The 22513-nt window shown below is 47.4% G+C and overlaps 1 protein-coding gene and 1 long non-coding RNA gene across 2 annotated transcripts in view; one reads left to right on the plus strand and one right to left on the minus strand.

The window, feature by feature from the left end:
* DOCK1 (dedicator of cytokinesis 1) overlaps positions 1–22513 on the plus strand; it is a 564538-nt gene that overhangs the window by 96035 nt on the left and 445990 nt on the right. The window contains exons 11-18 of the mRNA XM_077126402.1: positions 898–970; positions 4008–4150; positions 9616–9741; positions 12443–12567; positions 14014–14112; positions 15069–15141; positions 20974–21077; positions 21471–21654. Of these exons, the coding sequence (XP_076982517.1) occupies positions 898–970; positions 4008–4150; positions 9616–9741; positions 12443–12567; positions 14014–14112; positions 15069–15141; positions 20974–21077; positions 21471–21654 (927 nt within the window). The remainder of the gene's footprint in view (positions 1–897; positions 971–4007; positions 4151–9615; positions 9742–12442; positions 12568–14013; positions 14113–15068; positions 15142–20973; positions 21078–21470; positions 21655–22513) is intronic.
* The window catches only part of LOC143654445 (uncharacterized), a 29438-nt gene that overhangs the window by 4275 nt on the left and 2650 nt on the right, over positions 1–22513 (minus strand). The window lies entirely within an intron of this gene.

Below are 22513 nucleotides of genomic sequence, written 5' to 3' on the forward strand. Positions count from 1 at the left end.
TTTTGACTGCAACTCTTGATCAGGTTTTCCTGCTTAAGGCCAGAAAGTGTTTCGTTTTAAAAGGTAGAAAGTGACTCTGAATTAACCCCCAAATGTAACCACCCCCTCGACGGTATATTTCATACTTCAATAATGGGTTCAGTGTAAAGTATGTTAGCCTTTCCTGTGGTGTTAGCAGGCCGGGGCCATCCCAGGGGATGCTTTGTGAAGGCAGTTTAATAGAATCTAAAGCACTTGGGCATCGGAGAAAGGCAGGCAAAACTGGATTTGAACTCTAGTTTTGCCCCTGTCTAGCTGGGTGACTTTGGACAGGTTCCTAAATTTGTGTTTTTGAGCCTCAGTTTGCTCAGCTGTGCAGTGGGTTGTTGTGAGGATTCACTGGTAAAATGCCTACTTGGCACACACCGTCGCAGTGGACTCTTGGTAAATGGTAGCCACTTTCTTACTGTTTTTATTATTTCGTGTGCAGGTGTGTGTAATAGTGCAGTAGTGCACTACTGCCACCAGCCACACATGCCTCTTAATTAAGTCAAAGCAAAAATGCACTTCCTGCATGGTGCTAGCTACGCTTCAGATGGTGTTGCTTGAACAGTTATATCATCATGGAACGTCTCCTGCAAGCCACAGCTCTAGAATGTCAGTCGGACTAAAGGAAAGGAAATGATTAAATGCAGTGCTGCCATGTGAGCCCCAACCTCTTTGGGGGCAGCATTTTCAGGCCATTTAATTTTGGCTTCAAATGGGGGAATAATTTAAACTTGACCATAAAAAAAATGCCACCCTACATTTTATATTGTTGTTTGCCAGGAGTCATTCTGCTGCTCTTTTATTTGCATGCTTTTTTCCTGTGATCCCAGCATTTAAGCAAAACAACCTTTCTTGTTTTCTTATTCCCAGTGATGGATGTAACAGATATAATACATGGAAAAGTAGATGATGAAGATAAACAACATTTCATTCCTTTTCAGCCGTAAGTATGGAGTAATCCAAGTACTTAACCAGACATAATATGGAAAATGTATGTTTGTTAATAATTATCTCCATAATTAATTTTATAAATTAAGCATAACTTGGGACTTATTTTATAATAATGAAAAACCTGTTTAGAACACATGCACTTTTTGTAGCCATAAGAATCCAGGGTTGAAGTTTATTTATCGCCCTGGGAGTGGAAGCTGTGATCCCTGAATTGCCTCATCACATGGGAAGTACAGAATTACAGTTCTGCTTTGAGCATGAACGTTTCTTTATCTAATCGATTTATTCCGGTAGTTATTCACATTTTCAAAATACTATGCTTTGAAATTCATCAGAGGGGAATGTCGTTTTTGAAATAGGAAACCAGACATCATGCTGATGAATTCTTTTGAAAAGTGAGAAATAATACTGTAAAGCAAATACTCTGGCCACTCATTTTTCTCTCTTGGTTTTGTGCTTCGAGTGGACTATTTCTAAGCTCGTCATTATTTAGGTCTGGTCTGGTTCTCACCTGAAGTGAAGTCTGTAGAGAGGTGTAGGAAGCTTGGGAAGCACTGGGGGGAGATTCTTTAAATGGAGTCTCTGGTTGGAAGGTAGAACCTGAGGAGAAGGTTGGAGGAATTGGATTCAAGTAAGAGGGCACTGGGCAGTGTGGCTGCGGCTCAGTGGCAGAATTCTTGCCTACCATGCCAGTGACCCAGGTTCGCTTCCTGGTGCCTGGTCATGTACAAAAAAAAATTAAAAGTAAGAGGGCACCTAGCTAACCATCGCTGGTCGTTCCAGGGGCCTACACCTTGGGCAGAGATGGAGAGGAAGGGAGAGGAGTTAAAATGGTGTAGGTGAATCTTAAGAGACCGCTTCCTCCTGGGGAGGTGAAACCTTAGACGAGTAGAGTCAGAAACACCTGCCAGAGTGCTCTCACTTCTGCTCATTTTTAGTTTTAGCTTAGGCCATTTGCAACTTGAAACATTTTTGTTTTAGAAATTTTACATTGTTTTCAGATGGCGGCTGAGGGGCTTTGGGAGACTGCAGATGCTACGTGGTGGGTAAAGGAGCTCTGACCTGGCCAAGTGCCGCTCCTTTAAGATGGGAAAAGTGTCCTTTTCTTTGCAGCCAGCCTGTGGTCAGATAGCAGAATGAGGCTTTTTCTAAAGCTCAGCAAAAGATTTTTGCAATCTTCTTGACTCCCAAATAGCAGAAAACCTCTAGCTCAGAGTTGAGGTTGAAGTAAGTGCGTCTCGCCCAGTGGGACAGGAGGCAGAGATCCTTTGTGGCTGAGATGCTGAGATTTACTGTACTCTTCAGTCAGTAAGCACTAGCCAGTTGTGACTATCTAAATTAAAATTAATTAAAATTAAAAATAAAATGAAAAATTTAGCTCTTTAGTCACACTAGTAACAACCATTGAGCATCATATTGAAGAGTGTAGCTATAGCTAAAAGTTGCATCATTGCTAAAAAGTTCCTTTGGACAGAAGAGCTTTGGAATAACAGGCAGTTACCAAGGAAACACTAACAGAATCTAGAATTTCCTCAGTAAACTAGGGGACTATCTTCTTTGAACATGGGTGGGTAATATATTATATAACATAATAGATACACCTTTATAAAATTATAATATGAAGTTGCTTCTTTTGCCCATGAGAAGTAAATGCAGCCCCACACAATTTTGAATGTGATTTTATAAATTAGACCCCAGGGTTTCTTGATACCCAAATGTGCTACTAAGTTGAAATTACCTGTTGCTTCTGGGAAAACTGAAGAGGAAAAAAAAAAGTTTGATTATTGTTTGAAAAGTTAAGAGGTTAATGTTTTAGATTTACTAGTGTCCATGGGCAAATGTTATGAGCTATTTGAGACTGCCTGTGCATTTCTGCTGTCTTTTTCTATCTTGAAAGGAAATGTCCACTTTATAAAATATGACTGCACATTCAACTCTATTGTAATTTGTGGTTCCTTGGCCCATTAAAGGAAGACCAATATACAGATTAATATTTACAGTGTTAGAAACAAAAGAGCAGCATGATTTTAATAGCAAAATAAGCAGTGAAACCAGTTCTTTGGGAAATGCTGTGCTAATGAACCCGTCTTTTGCTCCATTAAAACTGATTTATGATCTCATAGGCTGGGTTTTAGGGAAGGAAGCTCAGTGTACATTTCTCTGTCTCTGTCTCTCTCTGTGTGTGTTTTAACTTGGTGTACTAAATTAAAGCCACCTACTGCTCCCTTGAGCTCTCTTAAATGATGGCTAACATTGACCTTGTGTCTAGAGTTGATTTTAAACATTAGCACACGATGTATATTTTCTTTCTCTTTCACTGTTGTGCTTTGTTGTGCTCCATGATATTTCCGTTTCCATGTGTTGTCTGTTCATTCACTTGATCCTCGTGTGGCATCTGTTAAAGCCTCCTGGTCCACGGGACCTAAGAGCATTGATTGCTTTACATTCGTAAATGTTTCACTTTTCAGACATAGTAGGTACATTCACGGAAGACAGTGCCATTCTCACATTTAACCATTCAAGGTCTTATTGAGCACCCAGTCTCTTGGAGCAGGCTGGTAGCCTGAGGACTTTGAGAGCAGCTGGGTTGGAGGGTTCATTTTTTGGCCTGGATTGACTTTTCCCTTCAACCCACCTGCCCCTCGACCCCGGCCATGGTCAGGGACCACTGAAATTGAGGACCTGGCCCTGAACATTCCTGGGGATGAACTGGCCTCCGGCCACACCACCTTCAGATAAGTCCCTGTTTGTCACTGTCTGGTAGAAATGGAGCAGAGGCCTGGGGCATGTGTATTTCCTGGGGAAAGGGTCGACCTCGTTTGCTTTACTTCTCTGGCGTGGTTCAGCATTTTCCTGATCGATGCTCTCCCCTGTCTCTCTTGTTACCTATCCTGTCCTTTGTCGTGCGTGCCTCTCGATGGCCCTGTCGCACTCGGTGGCGGTGGTCGCTTGTGCTCCCTTGTCACCCTGACCTCTGGGTGTCCGTGCCCCTCTGTCTCCTGTGGCGTTGGCCGTCCCGTGCCCTCCAGGCTCGCGTTGGACGACGCCACCCGACACAAGCCGCTGAACATGTCATCCCGTTTTTCACCCAGGGTGGCGGGGGAGAATGACTTCCTTCAGACTGTAATAAACAAAGTGATCACTGCTAAAGAAGTCAACCACAAGGGCCAGGGTATGTATTTATTTCCTTTTCTGTTCCTATCAGTGTTCCTTTCCAGCAATGTGCGACGGTGCAAGTCCAGTAACTTTATATTTTGTGTGTTTTATATGATGACAACGACAGAAAAGGCATTGCAGGATGGTGGGTAATAGTTGTCCCCGATACAGCACAGGGGGGGTTTCTTTCCATTACCCTCGTGACTGTTGCAGAGAAAACACCCTGGACAAGATGGGGAGCTGGAATGGGATAGAAGTAAATGTTTGTGAAGAGCCTAGAATGGATGAGACTGCAAATAATTCATCATTTGACGCACTCATCCTTCTCTACACATCTCTCATCCTAACCGTTGTTTTAAAAATACCTGGAATGTCTTCTCGATCCATACCTTGCCACCATCCGTGAAGCTTCATTTCACCCTGTGTTTGAGAGAAACGTGGAGGCCTTAGGCGTGACCCATTCGACACATGCCATTTTGTTCTTTTCCCTCACCCGTGGTGTGTGCCGAGCGCCGCCCCCTGTTTTTCTGAGGCTCCTCCTCTCCGTCCCCCTGAGACAGTGGCTTCATTTGTGCCGACTGTGGTTCCCCTTCATTTCTGTTATCAAAGTGATTTGTCCTGCCCCACTGCCAGACCTGCGCTCATTGTTTTTAATCCCATGCTGACAAGTTTCCGAGCAGCTGGCCTTCTGGTGGCGGAGGCACTGAATCAGTCACCCCAGGGCTGGTGACAGTTGGCACTCGGGGCAGGCCAGGAGACAGCTGTTACTGAGGCCCCCCTCCAACCAGGGTTGTGGGGGTGCAGTGTGGGGTGGGAGTCACCCTCAAGACTTCGCCTCTGACCCCGTTCTTAGCACACTGGGGAAACTCACATCTCAGCCCTCCACTTGGTAGAGAGGTGCGGTAAACCCAGAGAGCTCAGGTGAACGGACCTGTGTCATTGCCTCGTTGCCTTAGGGCTCTAGGTGTTTGCAAATCAGTGATCTTGATTCATTTCCCATTAGTCTAAAGGAGAGTAGGAATTGAGTCTGAAGAGTGTTCTGGAAGAGTGAGCTCCTCCCGTGACTGTGCGAGGACTTGTGGCTTTCTTTTGGTGTGAACTCACTTTATGTGGCCTTCCTTCATCCACCTCCACCCTGGCGAACAACAGCAGAACAAAAACCCAACCCAAAGCTGTAAATGAAATGTGGTCTCTCCTGACAGGGCAATTTTCATCTGACCCAGGACCTGTCTCCTCATAAATTAACAGCCCTCCCAATTTGCACTTTAATTGAAAAACCACAGGGAGATCCCATTAGAGCTGTTTAGGCAGGAAGGACTCTCAGTCTGGGGGCTGGTCAGGAGGCCCTGGGGCATTCCTCAGAGACCTCCAGTTTTTCTTGCAGAGTTATCAGCATTTTGATAAACTTTTATTACAAAGAGTCACATAGGAAAATTGGAAATTGGTGTCAGGCCAGCAGGAAATTACAAAGAGCATCCGCAGTCCATCCCTGCAGATCTCCTTGACATTGTGGACAAGGGCTTGAAGCTAATGGTGATGGGCTGGTGCCAGTGGGGCCCAGTCCTTGACTTCCCTTCCCCAGCAGGTTGGGGGTTGTCCAGAATGCAATAGACCAGAAACGGAATGGCTTTTAAAAAGGGGAATTTAATAAGTTGCTAGTTTACAGTTCTAAGGCCGAGATAATGTCCCAATTACAACAAGTCTATAGAAATGTCCATTCAAAGGCATCCAGGGAAAGATACCCTGGTTCAAGAAGGCCGATGAAGTTCAGGGTTTCTCTCTCAACTGGAAAGGCACATGGCAGACACAGTAAGAGTTTCTCTCTCATCTGGAAAGGCACATAGTGAACACGGTCAGGGTTCCTGTCTCATCTGGAAGGGCACGTGGTGAACATGGTGTCATCTGCTAGCTTCTCCTGGCTTCCTGTTTCATGAAGCTCCCCTGGAGGCGTTTTCCTTCTTCATCTCCAAAGGTCACTGGCTGGTAAACTCTCTGCTTCTCATGGCTATGTTGTTCTCTGCTCTCTCAGAAATCTCCTTCTCTAAAATGTTTCCTTTTATAGCACTTCAGAAACTAATCAAGACCTACCCGAAAGGGTGGAGACATGTCTTCACCTAGTCCAGTTTAACAACCACTCTCGATTATATCACATCTCCGGGGAGATGATCTAATTACAGTTTCAAACATACAATGCTGAATAGGGATTAGAAGAAACGGCTGCCTTTACAAAATGGGATTGGGATTAAAACATGGCTTTTCTAGGGTACAAACATCATTTCAACCCAGCACAGGGGTGGAGGGTGTTTTTAGGGCATAGGGAGAAATCAAGAGACAAGAACTTGATGGTTTCTTCAAGGGGACAGCAGGTGCCTTCCTGAACCAAAGTGCCCTTGGCGACCTTCCTGACTCAACTTGACCTTGAAGGTCATGAATGTCCCTTTAGGGTTTCCCCTCGGTTGGAACCAAGTCCATTCCTAGGGTATTGGGAGACCTGGGCCCAGGAAGGTGGTGCAGAGTGGGTACTAGGGTCGGGTTGCTTTGCCCAGCACTCCCTGAATTTTTCATCAGTGCTAACCCAGACTTGACCTGATGATCGACCTGTCCCATGGGCCACATTCAAGGGCACGGGGTGTAAGCAACAGCGAGCAAGTATTTCTCATCACAAACAGCCAGTGAGTTTCCCCCACTCATCTGTCTGTCCTAAGCTTGGCTCAAGGCTTTGCCTATTTTTGTTTATGTCCACAGGCTTCTTTGGCACTTTTGTTTATGTCCACAGGCTTCTTTGTCACAATTGGCTGTCTTTTGCATTTAGCTCAAGTGAGTTTGAACCCCAAACCCAGAGGTGATGGTGTTTTATGTGGACAGTGAATTCTCGAGCTCCCCTAGACACCTGCTCCTATTGTTTGAACAACAGCGTTTGCTAATTCCTTTTGTTTTTTGTTATTATGGTTAAGCAAAAGTCAAACCCAAACTCATTTTGTCTTTGGTCAAAATTGGCCTCGTTTTCTTTAGTGAGGAAAGAGATTAAAACTCAACATGACCAGGCAGATTTCATCTCCATGTTTAAAATTGTGTCATAACAAATTGAATTGTGTCACAAAGATGCTATTTTATGAACTAAGAGATTGGAGCAAGCTGGGTTTTGTGAGAAGGAAATGGGTTTGAGATATGGGATTTTAGAAAGGCAGTTTTAAACATTTCATTCTCATTTCATTACCTCCCCAAACCCTGCCAGCCTTTGCAGCTTGGTCTTTCTGCAGACATTCATTCCTCTGGAGCTTTGGGGAATCACCTGGTGGGACTTAAGAGACCTCAAGCTGCCCCTCACGTCCCCAGAGAGGACCAGCTCCAGGTTGGCTGTGGTCAAATTCACCTTGTCCTTCAGGGCACGTCTTCTTGTGGTCTGCGCTCCTGGACGGCAGAGCCATGAATTAGGGGCAGGAAGGGGCCTCCCTTTGAGGGTCCATCTGCTCACCTGTCCTCTTTCCCTGGGTCAGGCTCACGACTTGATAAACAGAGTGTGGGCTGCCGTTTCACTCACCCTTGCCTTTCTTAGCTAACGGTCCTGTGCTGTGCACAGCCTGGGCAGTGGTGCAGGTGCCCCTGGGTGGAGGCTGCCCTCTCGTGCCTGTTGAGGGAACTTTCTTCTATTGGTTATGCTTCCTTTCTTCCTCTTCAAATTCTCCCTTCCACCATCTGGAATTTCACATCTTAAAAAGAAAGAGAAAAGTAAAAAAAAAAAAAAGAGATGGAAACTCCAAAAAATAAGATTCTCCCTTGGACAGTGCATGCCTTCATATGTTGACTCTTTCTCCATTCTTCTTGGGATTTCCTGGTAGCTTGCTTCTGCTTGCTTTCTCCAATTGTCATCTTCTGTTCCCTCCTTAATGCTTCTCCCACCTGGCTTTGGCCCCTCCTGTTCTTTTGGGCCTTGGGGTGCCATTGGCGTGGATGCCACCCCTCTGTGGTTCCCCTGGATTCACTGGTCCCCAATACCCGTCCCCGCTGCCGACTTCTCTTTCGCTGTGTGGGCTCTCGATATCAAGAATTCACCCAGTATGGCCCTGGAGCCTCTGTTTTCCCTTCTTGTGTGCGCTCCTGCCCTTCCTGCCAGCCCCACCTGCAGATGGGGTCCCCGGCTCCCAGAAGGGCTCCATGGCACCTGCTGGTGGTCTTGTCCCTCAGAGCTGACCCTCCTGCCACCCCACCTTCTGGTTCTGCCAACTCTTCCTCCAAGGTGGTCTCAGCACCTCCAGTCAACTGAAGTGCCCCCACTGTTCTCCTGGCCTCCTGCAGTGGCCTCCCTGCTGGAATCCTCACTTCTGTCCATTCTCACCCAGCTACTGGGGAACTCGCCATTAGGGCTGTCTTACGTGTCTCCTGAAAGCCCTGCAGGGTGTCCGCACTGTTCTTTGGGTGGGTCATATCCTTGCTGTGACTGGTGGGCCTTGCAGGCTTGGTCCCCACCAGCCTCCCTGCCTCATCTTGCACCTCTGCTCGCTGCCTCTCTGGGCTCTGCCATCCCAGGTTTGGCCTGGAATCCCTCCCTTAGCGTTGGCCTGTCCTCAGAGTCAGCTCTAATGTCCCAGTGTGACTTCTGTCACCCCCTAGACCCAGGTGTGGGATTAGCCCTCCAGTCTTCTGAATTTTAGAGAACTCTTTGTGGTTGCTCGCTTCTCGATCTCATGAGAAGTGTCTGCTTTATCCCCTTTCTCCTGTTGGCTTGCTGCCCAGGACCGTTTTATCCAAACGTAGTTTTCCATCTGTTCCACAGGGGTGGGGAGCTCAGGCTGCCCACTCTTGGGTTGCAGACACTGACAGGTCAGCTGTGCCCCGCCACCCCCCCCGCCCAAGGTGCTTAGTTTTAGAGCGTATGAAAGCCTTCATCTTCCCTCCCTGAGGAAACCACTGGGTAGCGGCTTGGCATTTTCTCCCCCTTTGCTGTGGCACTGTGAGGCAGAGGGCCCGGGCTCCCTGGCTGAGGTTGGCCGCCCCCACAGCCCAGCCCTCAGCTGCCCACCTGCTGCTGATGCTGCTTAGCAACTTGAGACTTTCCTGGGTTAGTGAAGCTGTGAATTTCCCTCCCGAGCCCCTCTCTGCGGTCATCCTTCCTAGGAGAACTGAAAATGACAGTCTCCTCAATCCACTCTCGAAAAAACACCGCCTTCTGATTCATCCTAAATCAATATCGACTCAAAAGAGGCGCTGGTCCCCAGCAGAAGCCTGTACCCCTTTCCTGTGCCCATCCCCTGGCGAGTACATGGCGTCCTAGCAGGCTTTACATTGCAGCTCATCAGCTGCCTGCTGTCCTCTGTGCAGCACCTTCTGCCTTGCCCCTCTCCTTTTCATACACCCACATCTTCTCCCAAGACATTGACTTCTGAGTGAAAAGTTGCTCATTCATTGAAATGGGTTTCATGCAAACATCTCCTAAAAATGTGTTAAGATAAAACATGACTCATCCATCTCTTGTTTTTCTAGGTTTGTGGGTAACATTGAAATTACTTCCTGGAGATATCCATCAGATTAGAAAAGAGTTTCCTCATTTAGTGGACAGGACCACAGCCGTGGCTCGGAAGATGGGGTTTCCGGAGATAATCATGCCTGGTACGTCTGTGCTTCCTCTCCACTTTTGAGCGGTGATGGTAAAGCCAGCGTTTGTGCAGGGAATGTTGCCGGTCACAAGGAAGGACGTGTGACAGTCGCACGTGGACACTCTGGCAAGGAGCGGTGGGGTGTGGTTATGGGTCACCTGGGGCTGTCAGGAGCTGTGGCCACAGCGAATGAGGACCCAGGGTCCAGGCTGAGGGGGAGCTGAGCCTCTGGTGTTCAGGCTGAGGGGAGGCAGTTTCTCTTAGTTGTGATAACCGGCTCCTGGCAACAAAGTCACAGGGACAAGCATGTCCTGGAAACCCAGCCCTGAGCACTTGGAATGGATTTCTGTTTCCTGCTGGGGTTATCATCATCATTATCATCAGTGGACCTTGACCAGCCCACGTTTGGTTCTGGCCTTCAACCAGGCTGCCTGGGATTTGTCTCCTGCTCAACAGAATCGGGTGGAAAAGAAGAATCCGTGCTTAACAATTTCATGGCCTGGCTTTCCGGAGTGAGTGCATTTGGCTGGGTAAAACTCAGTCATCTAATATAGGGTGCATAGAATTCTGATAGGGCAAATGTCAGGTGAGAAGTTTTGCAGAGTTCACTCTTATGCCCTGGAGAATGGATCGATTGTGACCTCAGGTCCATGAGACGACTTGGGCGACTCCTTCACAGTGATAACTTGGGCTCACCACCCCCGTGTCCATCGTATGATACTGGGGTCACACTTGAAGCCTCCAGAGTGGGATTAAAGTTAAGGGGGCTCCATTAGGTGAAAACACTCTTTTACAGTCTAGTCTTTGAAAAGTGGCCTCCTATGTAGGTGTGGGTTACGTGCTGACCTGCATTCTCTGAGCATAGGGCTGAATGCACGTTCCAGAGACTGTCTGCCCTTTCTTTGACTCTTGCCTCTGCTACTCCCTAGCTTGGTGGCCTTGACTAATGAGTTCATCTCTCTGAGCAGCAGTTCCCTCATCTGCTGAACTGCCTCATTTGTACATTGACTTCATCTCCTGGGTGACAGAGGGACCCAGTAGCTCCCATCTTTTCTCCCCGTCTCTACATCATGATGCTCTGAAGATGGCATGCCTGCCTCCAAGTATTTCCAAATGAGGAGCCTGAGAGTCTTCCTGGTTTGACTGCTCGGGTCTTATGGGTCTCTGGACAGTGACAGAGTAGGGTGGTGGCAGAGCAGTGGTGGCAGATGCACTCTGGCTACCTGGACCTGCATGGGGTCGGCTCCCTCCAACCCAGTGGGTTGTGTGAGGGAGGTGTGGATGCTCCGCAAACATCAGGATAGAAACTGATCGAAGGAAGGATGGGGGAGCGGAAGGCGAGCTGCCCAATACCACACCCAAGTAGTGACGGGAAAGGTTAGACAGGAAGATGCCTGCTGATGTTAGCCTGCCACCTGCTCAGTAGGGGTTCCTATTCAGGGTTGCTCTGCCTGGTCAGACTTTAAGCTTAAACCAGTAATGGGACTCCATGTTAGCATTAATTTCTCAAGTTTATAAACTGCTTTTCAGTTTCCAAATAATAGCCGTATTAATAATCTGATTTGATCCTCATGAGATCCTGGGAAGCATGTTAATATTTGTCCTTTATATCTTTGTAATACTTTTTTGTTCACAAATAATGCCTGCTTTAACAACCTACTTGATTCGACATAAGGATCTTGGAAGCCGAGAAAGCTGTGTTGAATCATTCCCATCAAGCCTAAAGTCACATGGCTAATGAGCAGTGAAAAAGGGGCCAAGCCACCCCACTTTTGGCAGTTTCCCATGGCCCTCTTTTATGGGGCTCAGCTGTATACTCACAGGGAAAGGGGGCTATTCAGTGCACCCACTGAGTTATTTTATTTTATCCTTTGGTTTTTTTTTAGTGCAGCGTAGGAATATGTTCTTTCTACTCCTCTTGTTTTTCAGGGTTGCTGTGGGTCATTGAATACTGTTCAATTGATGCGAAAGGCATCTAAAATGGGGTAGGCTGAAAATAGTGGCAGACATTAGAAAAAACGCTACTATTCTGTGACATTTAACACATTTTGAAACTGTGGACCATACCTTGCTTATATGGGAAATGTCTATAAGCAGCAGATTTGTTTGGACCATTTATGAGAACCTGTTTGCATTTGGGTTTGAAATACAGGTTTTGGAATTAGGACAAAGTCATCCATGAGGTGCCTGGCGCTCCGAAGGCCATGCACCGGTGGCCTTGGGAAATCCTGGAACACTCCTGGCTTATGCTGATAATAGTTCCCTCTTAACTGGCAGTCTCAAAAGTAGGTCTAAAGCTCTAAACGGAGCTCAGGATAGATTCATGGAGCTGCCTGAACAGCTGTCTCTTTTTTATGGGGGACATGTGTTAAATGTGGGGTTTCCTTGGTGGGGGGAGCAGGCCCTGGCAGCCCGCCAGCTGCACCCGTACTTCTGTGGGTCTCAGAGGCATTCGTGTCCTCGGCCCCAGTGAGGAACCAAATAGATGATTAGGACCCAAGAAATTTTCCTTCTTTCCAACAAGTCTTGGCAAGATGATGAGAATTGCTTTGTCATGCCTTTGAATTCAGAGACTATTTTTGTAGAAAATATTTCATGATCATCTAATATAGTATTTATAATATACAGCTAGGTTAGGTAGCACATTCGTTTTGTAGCTTTGCTATTACACTACGAATAATGGATTGGTTGTAAAGGTATAATTTTCCCTCCAGGTGATGTTCGAAATGATATCTACGTGACATTAGTTCAAGGAGATTTTGATAAAGGAAGCAAAACGACAGCGAAGAATGTTGAAGTGACTGTGTCTGTTTTTGATGAAGATGGAAAGCGATTGGAGGTATTTCTTCTTGCAAAGTTTTGTCTCTAGTGTTTAAGTTTTATTTTGTGAATGTTCACTTGGCTCTGCCACAGGCTAGAAAATTCGTGGACATGGACATGGACATGGACACAGACACGCGTAGGTGCCTTCTTCCTTCTCCGTTGGAATTGTCTTCCAAGGCCCAGTGTCCACTGGGCCCCAGCGGCCAGTCTGGCTCAGGATTCCTGTGGTCTTGACCGGCTATTTTCCCAACACTTTTATAGAATCTCATTTTCAGGTGTAAAACCCAAGTCTCCAGGGTCTAGCAGTCACCCTTGCTGCTTTTCTTCATTTCTGGTCATTCATGGGGTCTTATTTAATAATGGTAGTGATGATGGCGATGGTGATAAAGATGAAGATTTTAAGGTTTTAATGATGGTGATGATGATGTTGATGATGGTGATGATGATAAAGATGATTTACGGGGTCTTATTTAATGATGATGATGATGAAGATTTATAGGGTCTCATATAGTAATGGTGATGATGACGATGATGAAATAAGAACAGTAAGCATTTGTTGGGCCTTACTCTGTGCCAGATGCTCAGCCAGGCACTTGGCCTGAATTCTTCGTTCATCCTTATGAGAGCATTAGCTGTGCAGATACCATTATTGTCGCCATTTAAGAGAAGACGAAACAGGGGTCTGGAGAAATCAATCAGCTTGGTCAGGGTCCGAGGGCTAGGCGAAGAGGCCCTGCGGTGGCTCTGGGCATCTGTGCACCCGAGCCTGTGCTCTGAGCCTGTGATCTTCTGGGTGGACCGCCCAGCCCTGCTGCTTGTGAGGACACGGCGGCCGGTGGGGTCTGTCCCTGTAGGCCTCGTGGTCCCAGACGTGCCCAGGCAAAGTGCTCAAGTCCCTGTAAGGCACCTCTTTGGACCAGGGCTGGAGGGCTGGGCTCCCCTGGGCCCAGGTGGTGGGCGTGATGACCTGCGGGACAGCTGTGCCAAGTCGGGTGTGGCATCCCTTCTCTCTGGGTGGTCCTTGTCCAGGGTCACTAGCAGCCCCGTCTCTGGAATGTCGGCCGTGCTGCCCCTGCCACTTGGAGAAGGGGAAGGGGCATGTTGCCACCTCCCTTTTGGTCCATAGTCCTTTTTCCCAGATCATCTGCAAGAATCCAGCAACTTCCTGCCGACCCTAAGGTTGAAGTTACTAGGGGTGAGTGTGTGAGAGGCGGAGAACAGTGTCGTTCCTGTATCTCACAGCCATCAGGGCCTTCGGTGCCTGAGAGCAGGGCTGGTGGCTGCCCCCGGCTGCAGACAGATCTGTCTTTTCATTGTGGGGGGCTCTTTCCATCTGCAGAGGAGTTTTCTGGCATTCCTGGAGTCTCTGTCCTCTTCTGACTCAGGGTGCGGGAGTGGGAGAACAGATGCTGTGTGAAGCTCTACGAGGTCTTACGTGGCATCTTTATGCCTTCTTTTCAAGCATGTGATTTTCCCCGGTGCTGGGGATGAAGCGATTTCGGAGTACAAGTCTGTGATTTACTACCAAGTCAAGCAGCCACGCTGGTTTGAGACCGTTAAGGTATTATTTTCATGGTCATTTTATCACATGAGGCTGATTATGAAATACCCGTTTGTATCCCAGGGAAATGCCCACTGCCCACCCCGCCAGGGTCATCTCACCAATGAACTCCGAGTGGGCAGAGCAGCTCTTCTAGCAGACTCCTTCAAGGTTGCTAAGGAACCATGCTAGCAGTTCTTGGAATACATTTACTCTTCATCTCCTTTTGGACATAAAAATAGGACTTTCATGGAGACAAATGATAGAGCCTTGTAAAGACAGTGCCTGTCTTTCTCTCCGCCTGTGTGTTTTATGTGTGGCATGCCGTCTTCACGCCAAATGGAAAAAAATAGAGATGACAGTATATGGAGGTTATTGCCGGGAGATGAGCCCCGTTCCTTTTGCCTCAGCACGTTGCATTTTTATAATACACATGCTTATGTCTCCAAGGCGGTAAGCAGTAGCCCACCCAATGAGGGCCTGAAGACTTGAAAACCAGGCGAGCATGGTGCTGGAATGCAGATGCTAGATGTGAGAATTAGGGACGATATTTGCTTAGAGGCAGCATGCATTAAATCTTTTTTCTATACTGTAATGTCAAAACAAGGAAGCTTTCTTGTCACATGCAGCTGCTGGCCGGTCATCATAGCTGCGGGGGAATGTAGACACCTCTGTGTTGGGACTGAAAACAAAAATGGCAACTTTTAAAAATAGAATTATAACCGTGAGGATCACAGCAACTAAAAAAAATCCAGCTGACTCCCAGGGTTGGCTTGGCATCTTTTACAATATCATCTTGTTTAAATTAAAAAGAAAAAGTTTATCTTAAGAAAAGTGAGACAGGGGAATATAGTTTCACCACCGCAGCACAGAAATGTTTACACATGTACGTGAGATGTCTAGTGGAATTGAACTGATAATTGCTGCAAGATACTGGTAAAGGTGCTTCATCTTTTTCTTCTCCCCTTTTCTGTGAGGTGGCCATTCCCATCGAAGACGTTAATCGCAGTCACCTTCGGTTTACCTTCCGGCACCGATCATCACAGGACTGTGAGTAGTCAAATGCTTCATGACCATGTGCTTTCTTCAGGGGAAACCTGCTGGAGATGTCGGATGGGCTGTACCAGTTCTGAGTTGGTTTTAGAGCTTGGTTATCCTAATACTTTGAGGTCTTAGCTGTTTAGCTCAGTTTCCACTTTGTCATTCTGAAAAATGGCCTCTTGTGTTCTTTGATCTGAGCTCAGCAGATCCTAATATTTTGTTCTTGCTTCCCCCGACTAGATGCTGCTACCACCTTCTAGTCTTCCTTTTGGTTTCTCCTCTTCCATCCATCAGAAAGTCAAGGAGATGTAACACATATTTTGGAAATTGGGTCTTAGTGCTTGTTGTATTGGAGTTGAAGATCTCAAAACCTTCTGTCAGTTTGGGTGGCTCCTGGGGTCTGGGTTTTGGCAGAACTTTTCTCATAGTAGGTATTGGTGCAAGATCATCCGTTAGGTCAAGATTTAGGAGAAAAGAACTGGAATTCAAATTACTCACTTTGCAAAGAAATTTATCATTGCTTTCTGAGGTTTTTCTCATCAAGCTTGTTGCATTAATTGTCTGTTAGGGATGCAGCCCTGTGCTGGACGTAAAATAAGGCATCACAAAAGTAGGATGTGGTCCCTGCCCTTCATGGCCTGTGTCCATTTGACCTTGGGTTAATATCTGGAGAACAGGTGACGAGGAAAAGTGGCCACAGTTGGGGTTGGTACAGGTGATCAAGGGAAAGGGACAGTTTGCATGGTTGAGTTTGTCACTGATGACTTCATGTGGGCCACAAAAGGTGAGGGTGGGGGTCAGACCTGAGTCCCGGGGCCACTTGTCAGGGTCCTGGCTCTGTGCACGTGCAGACATTTGAGTGTGAGCCTCAGCATCTGCTTTTCACTTGAGAGGAGGTGGCTTCCTCCAGGGGGTCTCTCGGACCCCTTGGCACCACGCCTGTTTTAAAAGGGACTCCATGACTGCCACCATGTTAGCGTGTCCGTTCTTCTTACTGTCATCCAGGTCCTGGCCTGCCCTGGACCCTCCCTGGGGTGTGGGGTGGGCATGGATGGTGGGTGGAGGGCAGCAGCCCGGGAAGGATTGAGAGACCAGTGGGAGCAAAGGCTGGGAGTTGGGGGTTGAAGGCCCTACCGTGAGGCCAGCAAGAAGGTCAGCCCCCTGGTCCTTGGTGGTGGGCGTGAGGTCTGCGGGACTGTGCAGGCCAGCACGTGGGGAGCCTGAATGCCAGCCCAGATGTGTGGGTGGAAGGTGGGGAGCCTGGAGAGGTGGTTTGCCCGGGTGGTCTAGAGCAGCGCAAGGTCCGTCCTAGGGGTGGAGGGTGGGCGTGGGGGGAGGGGAGGAGGGGCTGGAACCAACCAGGGACGTCTTTCTGCCCTGGTCCTGTCTAAATGGTTTAGGTAGAGCAGGGTCTGGGCACAGGGGTTAGGCTTCAGGTTGAGTGGGAGAAGCAGGTTCGGGAAGCCTCCCTGAGCAGGTGAGCTTGGAAGACAGTGCCCCTCCGTGGCATCCTGGAAGACAGTGTCCCTCCATGGCCTCCTGGCTGTCTTAGTTTCCCAGCTGCTATGACAAACACCACATGATGGGTTGGCTTAACCATAGGAACATGTTGGCTCAAGGTTTCAGAGGCTAGAGGCTGGCATCCTCCCGGGGTGGGTATCTTCTGGCTGCCCAGCAGCCTTTGGGGTTCCTGGCCTTTGCTGTCACATGGTAGTGTGCATGGTGGCATCTTCTCCTTTCTGTTCTGAGTTCTGCTGACTTCCAGCTTCTGGCTGTTTCCCGTGGGTTCTTGCTCTGTCCAGTTTCCTCTGCATATGAGGACTTCAGCTGTATTGAAGGCCACCCTCCTTCAGTTTGGAATACTTCAACTAATAGAAACCTCAAAGTTCCTGCTGACAAGTGGATTCACACCCCACAGGACCAGGGGTTGGGACCTGAACATGCCTTTTGTGGGGGACCCGATTCTATCCCCAGCACTGGCCTTAGGGAAACCAGGCTAAATGCACGCCCACCAGGTGGTGGGGTGGTGCCTGCCAATTGTACATGCCACCCCTTGACGGCTGGAGCTCCAGGACAGTGATAGTAGCTTCATAACTCCTGATGACGCCCATCGTGCTCCTCTGTACCCAGCACAGCATTGTACTGACATGTTTTCATTGCACCTATGGTGGTCCCATACTGGCATGATGGCACTGTTATTTCTCCCACTTCTCCGAGGAGGAAACTGTTCACAGAGAGCTCAAATCAGCATGTGCATCATACTCCAAAACCTTCAGGGATGGCAAGGCCACTGTGGCCTCCTGGTCTTTGCTTAGCACCTGCTTTATGTGTGCATGAAAAGCAGCTGGAGGATTCTGCTCTTGCAGAGGTTAGATTTGAGTTGAGAGGAGGTTGGCTTGCTAGAGAAAGGTAGCCTGGTAGTGTTGCATGAATTAGGCAGATATACAGAGTGGGCAGACTGGAGTTGGGTGGGGTGGGGGCACTTTGGGAGAGGTGTGTCCTCAGCCAAGTTGTGGAGGTCATGGTGTGGGATCAGTGCTTTGCACAGCAGCAGTGAGGAGGGGCATAGGCCAGAGTTTGGCCAAGTGGGCAGCCATGGGTTCTCAGAAGCAGAAGAGCTGTTTGTGTAGTGGTCCAGGGAGGAATGAGTGTGTTAGGGGCAGGACAGCCTGCCGAGGGGGACCCACTGGACAGAAAAGATGTGAAGAGTCAGATATCCCAATTTGGGGGACAAGAATCTGGAAAATCTCCGAGAGGCTAAGGGAGAGAAGACCCTGGACATAGTTGATTGCCATAGAGAAGAAGAACTAATCTGAAGGGAACTGCAGCTCTGGGGTATCCCCAGATAGCATGGACAAGGAGGACCCCAGATTGGGGTGAAGCTGGGTTTCTGTCCTAGGTCTGTGGGGGTGCTGTGATAGCACATAATTTGGGAACTGGTACTAAGTCTTGCTTTAGCCAGTGGTGGAGGTGAGTATAGGATGTTGGGGTTGTTGATGGTTTAGAAACTTCCAGAAGCGGAGGCAGAGCTGTCTGGGAGGGGACAGTGGCCTAACCTACTAGAGAAGGTGAGAAACCAAGCTGGAGATTGGGTGGTTGGGCACTTTGAGTGTACATGGAGGAAGAACAGCGAGGACAGAGTCTTAGAATCCACAGAGAACTTTTCACAAAATCATGCTCTCCCTTTTTTAACAAACTCATTTTCACTAATTAATAAATTACACCAGGGCATAGGGATGTTTTCTGTAGCATTTTGGTTTTCAAAATCCTTGTTTTTCTTGTCAGTTTTAAGTGCTTATTATAGACAAGATGTTATCACCCAACACACCAAGATGCATTTGCATAATTAATGGCATCTCCACGACCAGAGCTTGTGGCGTTTTGGGAACATGTGGTGCATTGCAAGTGCAATGCTGGAGAAAACCCGGTTGGCAGCTCCTGGAATGATGGTGGCCGTCGGGGCTCTCCAGCTGGCCCTGTGTGCAGACACTGCCTTAGAAAGCAGTGTAGGAAACGTGCAGAAACAACTGAGGCCCCGGTGGCTGCCCACAAGCCAAAGGCATGCTGCTGTCTGCCCTAAAGGGGAGGCCAGCCAAGGAATTTCTAAGGACGGAATATGTTTTGGGTTGGGAAGCTTGGTGCTGATGTGACCATTCAACACCTTTCCAGGAACTTGTTAGCAACTTCAAATGCATCCCATCATTTTTTGCATGAACACGAGCAGATGTACGACTCCTGGGTCTGGCTGCCAGGAGCTGAGTTATCCTTGCTGGTGACCGGCTTAGCTGGGTGCAGCTCCAAGCAGGGGTTGCCCTGCCCACTCCTGTGGCCTCTGAATTTCTTTAAATTCAGTGTGATGTAAACCATCCACCTCATGGTGGCTGTTAAAGAGCATGCAGTAAAACTCAGCCTGCTCCCTTGAAGCGGAGATGCAGAATGTTAATAAAAGGTGAAAGCTGTCTGCGGACAGGTATGTCACTTGTCTTTCTGAACCACTCTGCTTTAAGGAGGAGTGACTTAATTTTTCACGTCAGGCCAGACTTATGAGCACCTGTCTTTTCTTGTTTGAACATTAAGCTATTTTAGTTTTCTTGTGCCCTTTTACCAAGTTAGTCTTTAGATTCCCAGGAAGACACATATTTTTCTTCTAACCCTTTCTTTGTTTTTGGGTTGTTGGTTGATCATTCATTCATCCAATTAGCCAGTGTCTTTGGGCCCCTCCCACGTGTGGGACACCGTGGACACGAGGGACACACAGATTAATAAGGCCTGTTATCTCAGGTAAACATCTGAGCCTTTGACCTCTAGGTGGGTGGGTACGTGCACCTTCTCGCTCTCTTTTCTTTCAACTCTAAGAAGATAATTTTAAACGTATTTTCTAGCCCTGAAATTATTGTTTCTGTGCTGTAGTTATTCAAAACTTGAGGAATCCACAGCAGATCCACTTCTTCTGTCCAGGCTCCTTATCTGCCCTCCTGGCCTGGCCCCTGCTGCCCCAAGGAGCCCACTGCCCCCTACTCCTTGGCCGCACTGGCCTCTGTCCCCAAACAGGCCATCCCATTCCCATGCTACGGCCTTTTCACTGGGACTCTCTTTTCCTGGGATGTTTACGTCTTGGGTCCTACGTGACTCATCTTCCCCAACAGACCTTTCCCGACCAGCTGAGGGATTGCCTTCTTCCCACCGCCACTCCTAACAAGCCACCAGATTCTATGTTCTTTGATACTTGAAGCGTCTTTGTCTATTGGCCGTTTCCCTACTACACAAATATTTACTGACTTTCTGTTGTATGCTGGACAATTTTTTATGTACTGGGAAAACAGGAGTGAAATAACACACGCAATCTCTCACACTCTAGGGTCCAGTGGACAGACCCAACAAAATACAACAGCACACACATACACGCACAGACATGAAACACGGATGCACAGACACACGTCTGGTAATGTGGTAAGGATAAGGGTGCACATACACAGAGACACACTGGCATGCAAACACACATACAAAAGCATATACATGTCTGGCTGTCTGGCAGTGATAAGGGCTGTGAAGCAAACCAGATCTGAACTGGGTTCAATTCCCAAACCATGCCCCGCCCCCCACCCCCACTGCCCCCTAAAAGTACAAGAAACCGGATCTCATCATAGGACAGAATGCGACTGGGTTACTGATTTACCTATGACAAGATCACTACCAGGTGAGGGAGAGACCCTCACCTGCAGACATCTGGGGAAGAACTTTCTTGCCAAAGGGAAGTTTCACATTCATGGGTTTAGTTGACACGTAGTTTATATTAGTGTGTGATGTGAGGTAGGGGTCCATTGATTTTATGGTTTCCCTAGTGATTATCAGTTGTCACATGGTGGGGTCTGCCCTTCCTGTGGACTGAGTACCCTTGTCCCCTCTGTTGTTACTGTGCCCTTGTGCTTCCAGCTTCTCCTCATTCCCATTGGGTCTGCTTCTTCCTTTGTGAAAACTCCCATCTTCATTGCTGTCACTTTGTAGTTACTCTTGGCTTCAAGTGTTGCAGGCTTTCCTGTATATTCTTCCAAATCATTCTCTTTTTCCTGGCCCTTTGTTCTAGATTCAGGTTTTCAAGTTCGATAAAAAAAAAAAACCCTGAGATTTTGAATGGAATTGCATTGCATTCGTTTGGGGTGATGTAATCCCTTTTGATGCCATTCTCTTCCCACTGATGAGCCTCATCCATTTCTCCACTTATTTAGTTTTCTTTCACGTCTGTTGGGAAAATTTTATAATTTTTTTCATAAAGGTAGATTTTGTGGTATGTTGTAAGGTTATTGTATGGCAGTTAAAAGTGATTATTGATGTTTATTGCAGCTAAAGATAAATCTGAGAAAATATTTGCACTTGCATTTGTGAAGCTGATGAGATACGATGGCACCACGCTAAGAGATGGGGAGCATGACCTTATCGTTTATAAGGTATGTTGTTTTATTGGTGCATTATTGCTGAATATTGATGATTTCAGTCCTTTCTGGCCTTCTTGACCTGAGCTGGCATTTCCTGTGCTTGTTGTAAAGCTGCTGTCTGGCTCCATTTAATTATGTAAATGAACATTGCAGATGACCAGCCCTTTGGCTCTCTCTAATAAGAGATGATGATATAAAATAACACAGCAGGTACCATATAGAAATGCTCTGCTACCGTTAATTAATACATGGGAATAAGGGAAATTATTGAAATAAGTAGTTTTGCCCAATATAAGAAGCAAATCTTGGGGTGGGTGAAAGGATTAAGGTTAATGAAGGGTGGAGAAAATTGCATGTTGCTGGTTTTTGAAGCATATTTTATGTATTGTGTCATTAAACTTGCAGGCAGAAGCAAAGAAGTTGGAGGACGCCTCAACGTACTTGAGCCTGCCCTCGACGAAAGCAGAGTTAGAGGAGAAGGGCCACTCTGCCACCGGGAGGAGCATGCAGAGTCTCGGGAGCTGCACCATCAGCAAAGACTCCTTCCAGATGTCCACGCTCGTGTGCTCCACCAAGCTTACTCAGAATGGTGGGTTTGGATGGAGAAATGTGGTCACCCTGGGAGCTCTTCTCCCCAACCCCATCTTTTTCAGGCTCTGCAATGAGCAGAGCCATCTCCCGAGGGTGCATAGATCTGTGAGTCATTCCCTACATCCCTTGGGAATGGCCTTGATGGATGTTGCTGGGCTAGGAAGTGAGGCGCCTCTGTCATACTTTAATATCTGCACTTCTGTTTTGGTGAAGGAATTAAACTTAAAGGGAGATAAAAGATTGGATTTACTTTTTGGAGATAAGGTAGTGTGGCGTAAAGGAAAAAGCCTGAGATTTAGAATCAGACCAAAGTCCTTGAGTCCTTGCCTTGGGAGGACTTTGGGAATGACCTTGAATAAGAGGTGATACCTCTCTCAGCTTCATTCTCTGTGTCTGTAGAGTTTTGGAAATAATTCCCACTGTTGTCGTTTCCTAGGCTGCTCAGAGCAATACCATGAAATGTTTCGGCTTAAGCAGTGGGTATTTATTTGCTTATTGTTTTGAGGCATCATCAGGGCGATGCTTTCTTCCTGAAGACCAGCTGCTGGTGATCCTTGACTCCTCTGAGATATGGCAAGGCCCATGGTGGTGTCTGCTGGTCTCTCCTTCCCTTCTGGGTTTCTTTGATTTCAACCTCCTTCTTCCATGGCTTTCACTCTGTGTATTAATTCCATTTATATAGGACTCAGAGAGGATTAAATCCCATCCACAATGAGGTAGGTCACACCTCAACTGAAATAACCTCATCAAAAGGTCCAAAGGTCCTTCTTACAATGAGTTCACACCACAGGAATGGATTAGCTTTAAAAACATGTTTTTCTGGGGTGCACCCAGCTTCAAACCACCACACCCACCCC

The sequence above is a fragment of the Tamandua tetradactyla genome, chromosome 13 (assembly GCF_023851605.1).
Source record: "Tamandua tetradactyla isolate mTamTet1 chromosome 13, mTamTet1.pri, whole genome shotgun sequence".
Taxonomy (NCBI): domain Eukaryota; kingdom Metazoa; phylum Chordata; class Mammalia; order Pilosa; family Myrmecophagidae; genus Tamandua; species Tamandua tetradactyla.